Below are 12,891 nucleotides of genomic sequence, written 5' to 3' on the forward strand. Positions count from 1 at the left end.
ATTGACAGTGTTTGACTTTTTTTTGTTTTGTTTTGAAGGACGCTCTTGCAGCAGATGAAGAAGTATTCGCTAAAAAGGAGCAGGAGCTGAAGGAGTTTCAGGAGAAAGTTGAAGCCTTACAGAAAGACACTCAAGATTATCAGGAATCTTTGGAGGAGACCGAGCACAGCAAGAATCTACAGGTATTCCTTATATTATATATTTTTTTTTTTTTTTTTTTTTTTTTTAGAATCATCGGTAGTTGCAGCTATAGCTAATACAGACTTTAAAGAGTATCTATATTCAAAACTTTTTTTTTTTTTTTTTTAAAGGATTGGAACCCCAGTCAGGTTTTACAGCTGCCCGGGACTCTATTAGGGAGATTTTCTCTTACTGTGTCGAAGTCATCCCTTTCCCCAGACAGGGAGTGAAGGAAACTCTCCAACACACTCACGCACATATATAGTGGATATAAAATGTCAGGTTTTTGTGATGTCCTCCTTCACTCACCTCATCCTTCGATTTTGCTTTTAAAAGTCCTTATTTCTTCTGAGAAATCCTCACTTCCTGTTCTTCTGTCTGTAACTCCACACAGTAATGCGAGGCTTTCTCCCTGGTGTGGAGAAAGCCTCTTAAGGGGGCGAGCAGGAGGGTCAGGACGCTATCTACTTTGCATACAGAGAAAGGAGCTGTGTGTTAGTGGGCATCCTGACACTCCTGCTCGCCTCCTCAAGAGGCTTTCTCCACACCAGGGAGAAAGTGTCGCATTACTGTGTTTAGTTACAGACAGAAGAACAGGAAGTGAGGATTTCTCAGAAGAAATAAGGACATTTAAAAGCAAAATGGAAGGATGAGGTAAGTGAAGGAGGACTGCACTAAGGTAGAGGAAGCTATTTAGGGAAAAATAATTTCCTTTTAAAACCCCTTTTAAGGAGATTCACCCTTTCGATTTATCCTGTTTACCATTATCATTAAAAGTGAAAGTAAGAGAAAATCCCAAATTTTGTGGTGTTCCCAGAAATGTAATAGATTGGAAATCTTCCAATAGGTGCACCAGTTCTGGTGACCTGGGGGTCCCCAAGGAATTCCCTTAATTTTCAGGAATTTACTCTCACTTCCTGTTTGGCTATGGGTCTGATTCGGTCTCTTGAAAGCCACAGTCTTGAGAGATGGCCCCATAACTGCACAGGTACAGCCAGTAGGCACTTTTGATTGCTGAAAATGATGTAGTCAAAGCTGTAGGTAGGGGAACACATTAGGGTATATAAGGTCTGCATAACTAGTCATAGGAGAGTTAGAAATGCAAAAATTACCCCACCATACTTGATAATGATACTAATTGTAATTATTCTGATAATATTTGATTATAGTAGTTATAATCTAAAATTTAATTCAGCCTAGTCATTCAACTTTTAACCTGAAGCGCAAGTCGTGGGGCATCCATAAACACTTGACTGTCAACCAGTGGTCGTCTGCTGGTTAGGCTTATCCATAGAGTATATCATCAGTATGGCTTGACAATTGTTAACAGCTGTAAAGCAGAACAAAATACTTTAGTAGTAGAATAATAAATGTGTACAGTAGGGGTATCCAACCATTTAACCTTCCTGGGCCACACTAGACTCGCACATAAAATACACTAACAATAAGGATATCTGACGAGCAAAAAAGTCAGCCAGATCACAAGTTTATGATCACTGATATAGATAATGTATCTATCTAAGTAGTAAAGCTTAAATTTCGTTTTTTGCAATATTTTTATTATAAAAGTAAGAGGACAACATAAATCTGGTGCGATATTTGATAAACTGTTTTTGATAAGGTAACGCATCAATATCTGGTTGGATGGATTCACAGTGAATTTTCAAGGTGCTCTTCAGATATTTTGGTTCTGAATTTGCCTTTTGTGTGCTTCATAGTTGCTCAAAAATATAGGTGCTGCTGAAAACTGATGATGTAAATTAGGCGTAATTGTGAAGAAATTTTCTTTGGGAAGATAAAACGTATAAAAGTCCATTAAAAAGACACTGCCAACTTTTTTTCTTCGGCTGCATGTGTTCGCTAAGTGTAAACACAATTTTACAAAAAATTCCCCCAAAAAATCTAAAATTTTAAAGTAAGTTTACGATTTTGTGTTGGACACCCCTGGTGTACAGTAATTACATCACTTATAAATATTGCTTTCTACACCGTACTTTGTAGAAAATGTGATTCTTATTTGTGAAACAAGTAAGAGCCATAATGGTCATTTTTACATTTTGATTTTATTTATTTTTGTAAATTTATAGTGTCTTGATTAAAATTTATGTTTATTACACTAGACGGAGAAACTTGTGGAGCAACAACTTCTTATTGATGAACTGAGGAATAAAGTGGAATTGCTGCAGAATGAATCTTCACGAGATTCTGTGAGGGAGCAAGAAAATATAACCAAGAGACCTTATAGTGTACCATTGAGTCACCAATCTGAAATGATAGCTGCAAGCTTCAGGCAGTCTACTCACCTATCGGAACCAAGGAAGGTAAGATGCTTTCTTGTTAGTGTCACTTAGCCAAGTTATTTAAAGTATAACTCTCTTCGGATAAAGTAAGGGAGGGTTATACCAGTCAGTTTTTTTTCCATCTGTGTTCCTTTGGGGAAATATCCCATCACTTCCTGTCCCATATCGAAAACAAGAAGCGAGAATAAATCCTTCAAAAGTAAGGGAAATCCTGGTGTGTCACCAGAACTTGTGTCCCCATTGGAAGATTTCCCCTCTTAGTGTTCTAATTCCAACCCAAAATTTGGGATTTTCTTTTACTCTTATGCCTTGTACACACGAGCGGAATTTCCGATGAAAAAAGTCAGATGGAATTTTTTCATCGGATATTCTGATTGTGTGTGTGGGCCCCATTAGACTTTTTTCCATTGTAGTTTAGAAATAGAATATGTTTTAATTTTTTCCGATGGGGAAATTCCGATCGTCTTTGTTGAACTCCGACGGAGAAAAAAAACATGCATGCTCAGAATCAAGTCGACGCATGCTCGGAAGCATTAAACTTAATTTTTCTCGGCTCGACGTAGTGTTTTACGTCACCGTGTTTTGGATGGTCGGAATTTGGTCTGCAAGACAGCTAGAACGGAATTCCGACAGAAAATTCCATCGGATTTTATCCCATCGGAAACTTTCAATGATAATGGCAAACAGGACAAATAGAGAGGGTGACTCTCCTTAATGGGGGCACAGACCGCAATAAAAAGCTGACAGCGGTTCTAATCCCTTTCCCCTCTATCCAAAACTAAAACAAGTTTTGCCTTTTAGTTACACTTTAATGGTTGTGTGTGTATATTAGTTTTGTTTAATGGTAGTAAAAATAATAAAAGACAAAGCCTAGCTTTGTCTTCCTGAGAGTTTTTAGTAGCAATGCTTTTATAAACTTCATTCCTTTCAGTGGAAAATGATCAAGTATTCCTGTTGTGTAGATGTGTCCATGATATTATACCATGCCCAAGGAGTGTGTTCCTTACAACACATGGTGTATACAGCTACATTCCAAAGACACATAATTTTCTACTGCTCTGTTATGTCAGAAAGCAAAAATGTATTTCCCATTCAGTACAACATGAATCGGAGGCCTGAACCAGCATAACAGTAGGAGCTGCTCCATTCATAAGCCATTGAATTTTTTTCCCAAATGCTCAACTGTAATACAGGTAGTCCCTGAGTTACGAACGGGTTAGGGACTGTAGGTTTGTTCTTAAATCGAATATGTTCGTAAGTCGGAACAGCATGCGCAGAACAGAAGATACATTGTTTTCCGATGTTCTGTTGAATGTGCCCGCCGTCCAAAAGGTTCTGTCGAATGTGCCCGCTGTCTAAAAGGTTTCCGTCGAATGTGCATGCCGCCGAAAAGATTTCCGTCTAATGTGCCCGCCGTCGAAAAGGTTCTGTTGAATGTGCCCGCCGTCGAAAAGGTTTCAGTCGAATGTGCCTGCCGTCGAAAAGTGGCCACGCAGCCTCCCGTTCGTAAGTAGGAGTCGTTCGCAAGTCGGATGTTCATAACTCGGGGACTCCCTGTATAGTTGCAATAAAAAGTATGTGAACCCTTTTGGAATGATATGGATTTCTGCACAAATTGGTCATAAAATGTGATCTGATCTTCATCTAAGTCACAACAATAGACAATCACAGTCTGCTTAAACTAATAACACACAAAAAATTATATGTTACCATGTTTTTATTGAACACACCATGTAAACTTTCACAGTGCAGGTGGAAAAAGTATATGAACCCCTAGACTAATGACATCTCCAAAAGCTAATTGGACTCATGTTGGCTGACACCTCACTCCAATAAATGAGATGAGATGGAAGGTGTTGGTTACAGCTGCTCTGCCCTATAAAAAACACACACCAGTTCTGGGTTTGCTTTTCACAAGAAGCATTGTCTGATGTGAATGATGCCTTGCACAAAAGAGCTCTCAGAAGACCTACTATTAAGAATTGTTGACTTGCATAAAGCTGGAAAGGGTTATAAAAGTATCTCCAAAAGCCTTGCTGTTCATCAGTCCACGGTAAGACAAATTGTCTATACATGGAGAAAGTTCAGCACTGCTGCTACTCTCCCTAGGAGTGGCCGTCCTGTAAAGATGACTGCAAGAGCACAGCGCAGACTGCTCAATGAGGTGAAGAAGAATCCTAGAGTGTCAGCTAAAGACTTACAAAAGTCTCTGGCATATGCTAACATCCCTGTTAGCGAATCTATGATACATAAAACACTAAACAAGAATGGATTTCACGGAGGATACCACAGAGGAAGCCACTGCTGTCCAAAAAAACATTGCTGCACGTTTACAGTTTGCACAAGAGCACCTGGATGTTCCACAGCAGTACTGACAAAATATTCTGTGGACAGATGAAACAAAAGTTGAGTTTGGAAGAAACACACAACGCTATGTGTGGAGAAAAAGAGGCACCGCACACAACATCAAAATCTCATCCCTACTGTGAAGTATGGTGGTGGGGGCATCATGGTTTGGGGCTGCTTTGCTGCGTCAGGGCCTGAACAAATTGCTGTCATCGAAGGAAAAATGAATTCCCAAGTTTATCAAGACATTATGCAGGAGAATTTAAGGCCATCTGTCCAACTAAAGCTCAACAGAAGATGGGTGTTGCAATAGGACAACGACCCAAAGCATTGACGTAAATCAACAGAATGGCTTAAACAGAAGAAAATACGCCTTCTGGAGTGGCCCAGTCAGAGTCCTGACCTCACCCCGATTTGAGATGCTGTGGCATGACCTCAAGAAAGCGATTCACACCAGACATCCAAAGAGAATTGCTGAACTGAAACAGTTCTGTAAAGAGGAATGGTCAAGAATTTCTCCTGGCCATTGTGCACGTCTGATCTGCAACTACAGGAAACGTGTGGTTGAAGTTATGCTACCAAAGGAGGTTCAACCAGTTATTAAATCCAAGGGTTCACATACTTTTTACACCTGCACTCTGACTGTTTACATGGTGTGTTCAATAAAAACATGGTAACATTTAATTATTTGTGTGTTATTAGTTTAAGCAGACTGTGATTGTCTATTGTTGTGACTTAGATGAAGATCAGATCACATTTTATGACCAATTTGTGCAGAAATCCATATCATTCCAAAAGGATTCACATACTTTTTATTGCAACTGTATATAAAAAAATATATATAATTCTATATCATAGCTCAGCTTGTGTAACCATAGAACAATAAATAAATAATCACATCTACTTTAACATTATTATTATACAGGATTTATATAGTGCCAGCAGTTTTTGCTCATATTATAGTAACAATTGTAACATTGTATCAGAGAAAGGGGTATGGAACATGTCTGAAAATATGAAGTTGCACAATAATGTAAGGAAGGGCCTCATTCCTTTTACAGTTTAACTCACTGGGGCATGCAAATAACCTATAAGAGGGCTGCATACAGCCAAAGAAAACCACAGTATGAAATGCCTGATCTAGGGCTTTTAGCTCATCGTATAAATTAGGATATTCTAGAGTAAGATATTCTCAGATCCTTAAAATCCATAGTCAACAAAGAGAGCTTGCAGGTTGGGTAACCAACTAGTTTAACACCTGACACAAATATGCGGCCCCACTCGATTGTTTGTTTTTTTCCGTCAGGCCGCATATTTGCGTATCTTCCTTTATGCTGATAGACCAGGTCACTTTATCGATGTGATAGCCTCTGATCAGTCACTGTGAAGCCTGCTCCCATGTTTTATCTCTCTGTGAATAGAGGAGAGAGATGCATCATATCTCTTTCCTTGCAGAGAGGAAAAATGTGTGTAAGTAAAAATAATAATAATAAAAAATACCTAGATCAAGGTTTTATCTAGGTCAGTGGCAAGTTTAGTGTTTGGGTCAAGGTCAGGATCAGTATTTTTTTTTTTCGGACAGGATTTTTTTTTTTATTAGTATCAGTGTCAGCATGTTTTAGGTAGGATTAAAAAAAAGTGCACTATTGTTCCTGGGCTGTACTTTGGGTACGTACAACAACTAATGGTATTGATTTTACCACGATTTCAGTGAATGCCTGTGTAAACTTGTCTATGGACCTCAACTCGCATCAAAGTCACAGAGATATGAATGGTACTCATTGGTAATCATGGGGTATGACTTGTCATGCGACTTTGCAGTCCCAAGTTTCAGGACATGTCGCACAAGTGTGAAAGGGGCCTTAGGCGCAAAGGGGTTAAAATAAACATCCTTTCGAATTTAAAATCATCTGTATCTTCCACCAGAGGCTTATCACACTAGTATTTCATACTTTAAATACTGAAAGGAGAGAAAAATTGCAAACCTATGCTATCCATTTGATTTTTTTAGGTGCGCACCAGTCCTCCCTCATACTCTTTGGAAAGAGTAGTTGCTGGGTTTCGAACTCGCAGCCAGATGCTTTTGGATTTAATAGAAGAGCAGGATGAGGTTTTGCATGAAAAGTTCTCAGATCATAGCGACGAGGAAGAAGAAAAAGCAGAAAAAGTGAATGCAAACAAACCTAAATCTCCATTTAGGTACTGTTTTTTTATGTTTCACAAATATAAAGTTTAAGAGGTTATATACAATGGCTGTATACAGTGGGGAAAAAGTATTTGATCCCTTGCTGATTTTGTACATTTTGTCCACTGGCAAAAAAAATATCAGTCTATAACTTTAATGGTAGGTTTATTTTAACAGTGAGAGACAGAATAACAACAAAAATATCCAAAGTTCTAAATTAATTTACATTATAATGAGTGAAATAAGTATTTGATACCCTATCAATCAGCAAGATTTCTGGCTCCCAGGTGTCTTCTATACAGTTAACAAGCTGAGATTAGGAGCATTCTCTTAAAGGGAGTGCTCCTAATCTCTGTTTATTACCTGTATAAAAGACACTTGTCCACAGAAGTAATCAATCAGATTCCAATCTCTTCACCATGGTCACGACCAATAACTGTCCAAGGATGTCAAGGACAAGATTGTAGATCTGCCCCCAGCACACATTATACAGCTCCTGTAGACAATGCTGTACAGAGCCACTTTGATAATGATCAGCAATGGCACAGCTCTTCTGTGTCCAGTCCTAAGCACACCTCTCCGGTCTCTCCCTCCTCCTGGCATCTTCATGCCCCCTGAGCACTCACTGCACACACACAGTACAGAGAGCAAGGGCACACTTGGTCTGAGGGAGATGTCAGCAGCGCCCTCATTGGATACAGGGAAGTGTGGCAGATTGTGTGTAAGCAGCCGTAAACGGTGAGTGGAAGGGGAGCACGGTGGAAGGCAGATCTTGTTAGGACATACAGCCTTTGTGCCGCCGGCCCGGGACAACGACCGAGAGACATTCCCTCTCGCTCCCACATACATGGTAGGCAAATTTAGGCAGCCGCAAGGCCCCTGTTAGTTTGAGGCCTTAGGCGACAGCCTAATTGGAGCCACCTCTGATTAAAATTATAGACTGATAATTTCTTTGTCAGTGGGCAAACGTACAAAATCGGCAGGGGATCCAATACTTTTTTTCCTCACTGTAGGAATGACAAAGCATCCTTTAGCTTTAAGGATTATTTAAAGTGACCCTGTCTGCTTGTCTGGTATGTACAATATTTACTTCTTATCTCTCCATTTACAAATATCTTTATGTCACTGGTAAGCTGGCTATAGATGGTTAGAATATTGGCTGGTGAATGCAGGGAGATTCGAACATCTACAGATAGGCTGATTGTACCTAAGTCAGATGGGCTGCACAGTGGTGTAGTGGGTAGCATTCTTGCCTAGCAGTAAAAAGGGTCGCTGGTTAGAACCCCAGGCATGACACTACCTGCCTAGAGATGGAAGTTGTCACTGTGCCTGCGTAATTTTCCTCTGGGTACTCCGGTTTCCTCCCACACTCCAAAGACATGCTGGTAGGTTAATTGGCTTCTGTCTAAAAATTGGCCCTAGTATATGAATGTGAGTTAGGGACATTAGATTGTAAGCTCCTTGAGGGTAGGGACTGATGTGAATGTACAATGTATATGTAAAGCGCTGTGCAAATTGACAGCGCTATATAGGTACCTTAAATAATAATAATAAGTTAACTCATCGATTGACTTGGGTTCAACCAGCATCTCAGGTTTTTACATGAGATTATTGCCAGAAGCTATAGCTGCTAGCAGTAATCACTGTGTTCTCCTGGCAGGGACGGCTCCCTCCACTGGAAGAACACTATAGTTCAGCAGGAGGGATTCCCCCAACACTGAGTGGCTGTTTTGATGGGGGAATTGAGCGATTTTTTTTTTTTTCTTGGCCTGCCTTAAGGTTCATGTGACAACTTATGACATTGCAGGACAGAGGATGCCTTTTCATCCTGTACTGTATCTTTAACTCCAATAAGCACATAAGAGTCGGTTCACACTAGGGCGACACGACTTCCAGAGCGACTTTCAGAGGCGACTCCGACACAACTTGAGCATGAACCACAGGGCGATCTGGGGCGATTTACAACGCGACTTGAAGTCGTCTCCAGGACAGGAGACTTTCCAGTGGCCAATCAAACAACAATCAGCTCTAGGGGAGGGAGGGGGAGGGAGAGGTTTGAAGGAGAAATGTATGTTATCTTCCTGGAAGGTTACTTCAGTTAAGACAGTGATCCGACTTGGAGGCGACTTCCATTGAAATCAATGGGTACAAATCGCGTACAAGTCGGATTGAAGTAGTACAGGAACCTTTTCTGAAGTCGGAGCGACTCGAGTCGTGTGTATTAACACCGCTCCCATTCACTTCCATTGTTTTTCTCTACAGCGCGACTTGGGACGACTTGAGGTGACCTCAAGTCGGATCCCAAGTCGCCCCAGTGTGAACCGACTCTAAGAGCATCTTGTCTGAGGCATTTAGCAAGAGGCATGGCAGGTTTTTCAATATTTAAAAAAAAAAAATTGGGGGCATACTGTCACCAGTGCACTATAGCATCATAATTGGACTGGTGACAGTAAGTAAAAAAATATACATAATATACATCTTTTTTTATTTTTTTAAACAAACATGTTCAAACTTTTTTTTACTTTTTAACTTTTTTTTTTTTGTGTACTTTCTTTAGAGTAGTTCAGTGTCACCATACTGACACTGTACTACTCTGGGGGAGGGGTGATCAGGGATTTTTTTTTTACACTTTAATTGCTGTTACAGTGATCATCACTGTAACGGCAATGTTTTGAACTGTCATGAATGGGTTACATTTGTGACGGCTGTGATTACTTTTGCAATGCTGTGATTGGCCCACAGCTATTACATGGTACAGGGTACTTTGGGTGGCCCAGTTACCATGTGATAGCTGTGGGCCAATCACAGCATCACAATGCTAAGCACAGGTGTTATGGATGAAACCCAGTCATAACAGTGGTGTTTACATTATAATCATGTGATCACATAGCGATCACATGATACCCCTGCTGGCAGAATCCAGGAGGTGTGTCAGTGCGCAAGTGCTGAGCGGGGTACAGGTATGTCGCCTGGCCTGTAGTTGCTGCCCGCCCACAGTACAACTACTGTGGACAGGCGGGAAGTGGTTATAATGATTTAACCATTTTTTTATTTTTTTTTAAATAACAAACATGTTATACTTACAATTGATTTGCACAGAGCAGCTCCAATCCTCCACTTCTTGGGTCCTTCACAGGCGCTCCTGGCTCCTCCTTTTCTCTGTGTGCCACTATTAGAAGCGGTTTCCTATGGTGGCACACTTGCAGGCTGGATGCCAAACCGCATTGTCTGCCCCTCGTCTCAGGACTAGATTGACAGCAGCAGGAGCCATTGGCTCTGCCCTATGAGGAGAGAGCGAGCAAGAGAGCTGCTGTTCACAGGTGCAGCACTGGATTGAGAATGGGCTCAGGTAAGTATAATATAAAAACCTTCTACCTTTTTTACAATTTTAAGTTCCATCTGAAGAAGTCTGCTCACGGTTTGAGTACATGGGTCGGATGTTGGACATGACCCTGTCCAGAATTTTCCTAACTCAGGACAAATTTCTGTCTCTACTTTTATGTCCAGAATCTAATGTCTAATGGTTGCCTCCTTTTTGAGGCTGCAGCGTATGCCCAGTTTCACTCTAGACCATTGCAACTCAATGTTCGGGCAGAGTGGGACGAGCAGACTCAGTCCTTGTACTGCCCAATATGTCAGCATTCTGCAATTGTTGTCCCTTCAACGTTGGACTTTTTTTATCATGACAACACCTGTGGAGAATAGGTCAAGAAGGCGCCATAGGTCATGCCACTTAAAGGGAGGCAGACTTGATACTCTTGGGCAGAACTTGCGTTCAGACCCTGACTGTCATCCACATCCCAGGTGTGAGAAATTGTCAGTTTTTAGCTTCTGGATCAGGGGGAATTGACTCTCCATCTTGAGGTGTTTCAGGCACTTTGCCATAGGTGGGGGATGCCGGACGTGTATCTGCTGGGGTCCAGATTCAGCAACGAACAGGACAGGTTTGTCATCAGGTCCAGGGACCCTCGGCAGTCTCGTAAAAGCCTGCCATCACACCCAGAAGGCCTATTTTGCTTGGATCAAGTTGAGGGACTTTACTCTTATGTGACCTATTCTGCCTTTTTTTTTCTAGACTGGTCTGGATCAGCATCTGGCTTTGAGTATAATCAAAGGATACATCTCAGCCTTGGCCATTCTATTTCAGAGTCCTTTTGGCCTCTTACTCTTTAGGTAAGGCCTTCTTACCTTATCTGACCTTACTCGTAAGTTGACTATCTTGTTGACATTACCTCTGCGTAGGGGGTCTCTGGGTTAGCATCCTTATTATGTAAGGAGCCTTTCTTAGTTTTGCACAAGAACAAAGTTGTCTTGAGGGCAAAACCCTCTTTTTCTGCTTCAAAATATGTCCTGCTTCAAAATATCCTGAAGAGCCAATGTTAAGTATGGAAGTCGTTCCCGCGTCGAATTTTTACGTCGTTTGCGCAAGTCGTACGTTCACGTCGAAACCAATGAGTCTTTGCAGCGTAATTTGGAGCATCCACACTGGGATACGTCCACGGACGGCGCATGCGTCGTTCGAAAAAAACGTCATTTACATGGGGTCATGCTTTATTTACATAAAACACGCCCACCTCTTTACAATTTGAATTAGGCACGCTTACGCCGGCATATTTACGCTATGCCGCCGTAACTTAGAACGCAAGTACTTTGTGAATACAGCACTTGCCTCTCTAACTTGCGGCGTAGCGTATATGAGATACGCTACGCCTGCCTAACGTTAGGCGCGTCTTTTTGAATCCAGCTATATGTTACGTGTTACACCTATAATTAGGGTGCAACATGCTAGGTGGACTCCCCTCCAAGAGAGCATGGAAGAGTTCTACCCGCAGCAGATGTCAAATTTGAAATTGGCATAGCTGTGTGGGGCTCCGCTTGTGCAGCCACATTATTTATTCACAGGGGTTTCTCCATTTGCTGTCAAGGCATTCTCTACCATACCTGTAAATGTTTTATGAGCTTTTCGGCATTAGTCATATGTTTCTCAGCTTTACAAGGCTGCCATCTGGGCTTCTGTTTACACATTTCTACGAGGGGGGATGTTCAGGTCTCCGATCATGTAAATTTCAGGTGTAAGGTGATAACTTATGCCTGAAACTGTTTTTTGTTATGTAGGCCTGGTCAATGCTGTTTGCTGTATTGCCTCCCCTCATTTGCATTGCATTTGGACATCCTAGTCATAATAAGACCCTGTGTTCTGTTCTGTGTGACCAAGAAAATAGAATATTTGACTTGCCAATAAAATCCATTTCGTGGACTACAGTATGGTTCGTACATCCCTCCTCACTGTTCTTATGATTTCACTATTGCTTGCTTCAAAACTGAGTATAGCTAGGATTTGGTGGCATTATATAGGGGGATATCCCTACATCTTTCTATGTTTGCCAGTGTCCAATCACCTGTAGGTCTAGTGCATCCAGGAAAGTATTAACAGTGCTTCACTTTTTCCACATTTTGTTATGTTACAGCCTTATTCCAAAATGGATTAAAGTCATTATTTTCCTCAAAATTCTACAAACCATGCCCTATAACATGACAATGTTAAAGAAGTTTGTTTCCAAATTTTGATTTTTTTAAAACAACTTAAGGACCGCCTCCTGCATATATACGGCTGGGCACATGTACGTACAGGTACGTCCTGTACTAGTACCCAGCCGCGGGCGCGCGCCCGTGAACCGGTCAGAAGCTCCGGGACCAGCGGACCCGATCCCAGCTGGAGACCCGCGATCGGTCCCCGGAGCTGAAGAACGGGGAGAGCCGTGTGTAAACACGGCTTTTCCGTGCTTCACTGTGGCAGCTGCATCGATCGTGTCATCCCTTTTATAGGGGGACACAATCGATGACGTCACACCGACAGCCACACCCCCCTACAGTTGTAAA

General features: G+C 41.5%; 1 protein-coding gene across 1 annotated transcript in view; it reads left to right on the top strand.

Annotated features, from left to right (window-relative positions):
• Positions 1-12,891, top strand: part of KIF27 (kinesin family member 27) — a 91,068-nt gene that overhangs the window by 20,859 nt on the left and 57,318 nt on the right. The window contains exons 5-7 of the mRNA XM_040355550.1: positions 39-182; positions 2,301-2,501; positions 6,838-7,025. Coding sequence (XP_040211484.1) covers positions 39-182; positions 2,301-2,501; positions 6,838-7,025 — 533 coding nt within the window. The remainder of the gene's footprint in view (positions 1-38; positions 183-2,300; positions 2,502-6,837; positions 7,026-12,891) is intronic.

This window comes from Rana temporaria, chromosome 1 (genome assembly GCF_905171775.1).
Source record: "Rana temporaria chromosome 1, aRanTem1.1, whole genome shotgun sequence".
Classification (NCBI taxonomy): Eukaryota; Metazoa; Chordata; class Amphibia; order Anura; family Ranidae; genus Rana; species Rana temporaria.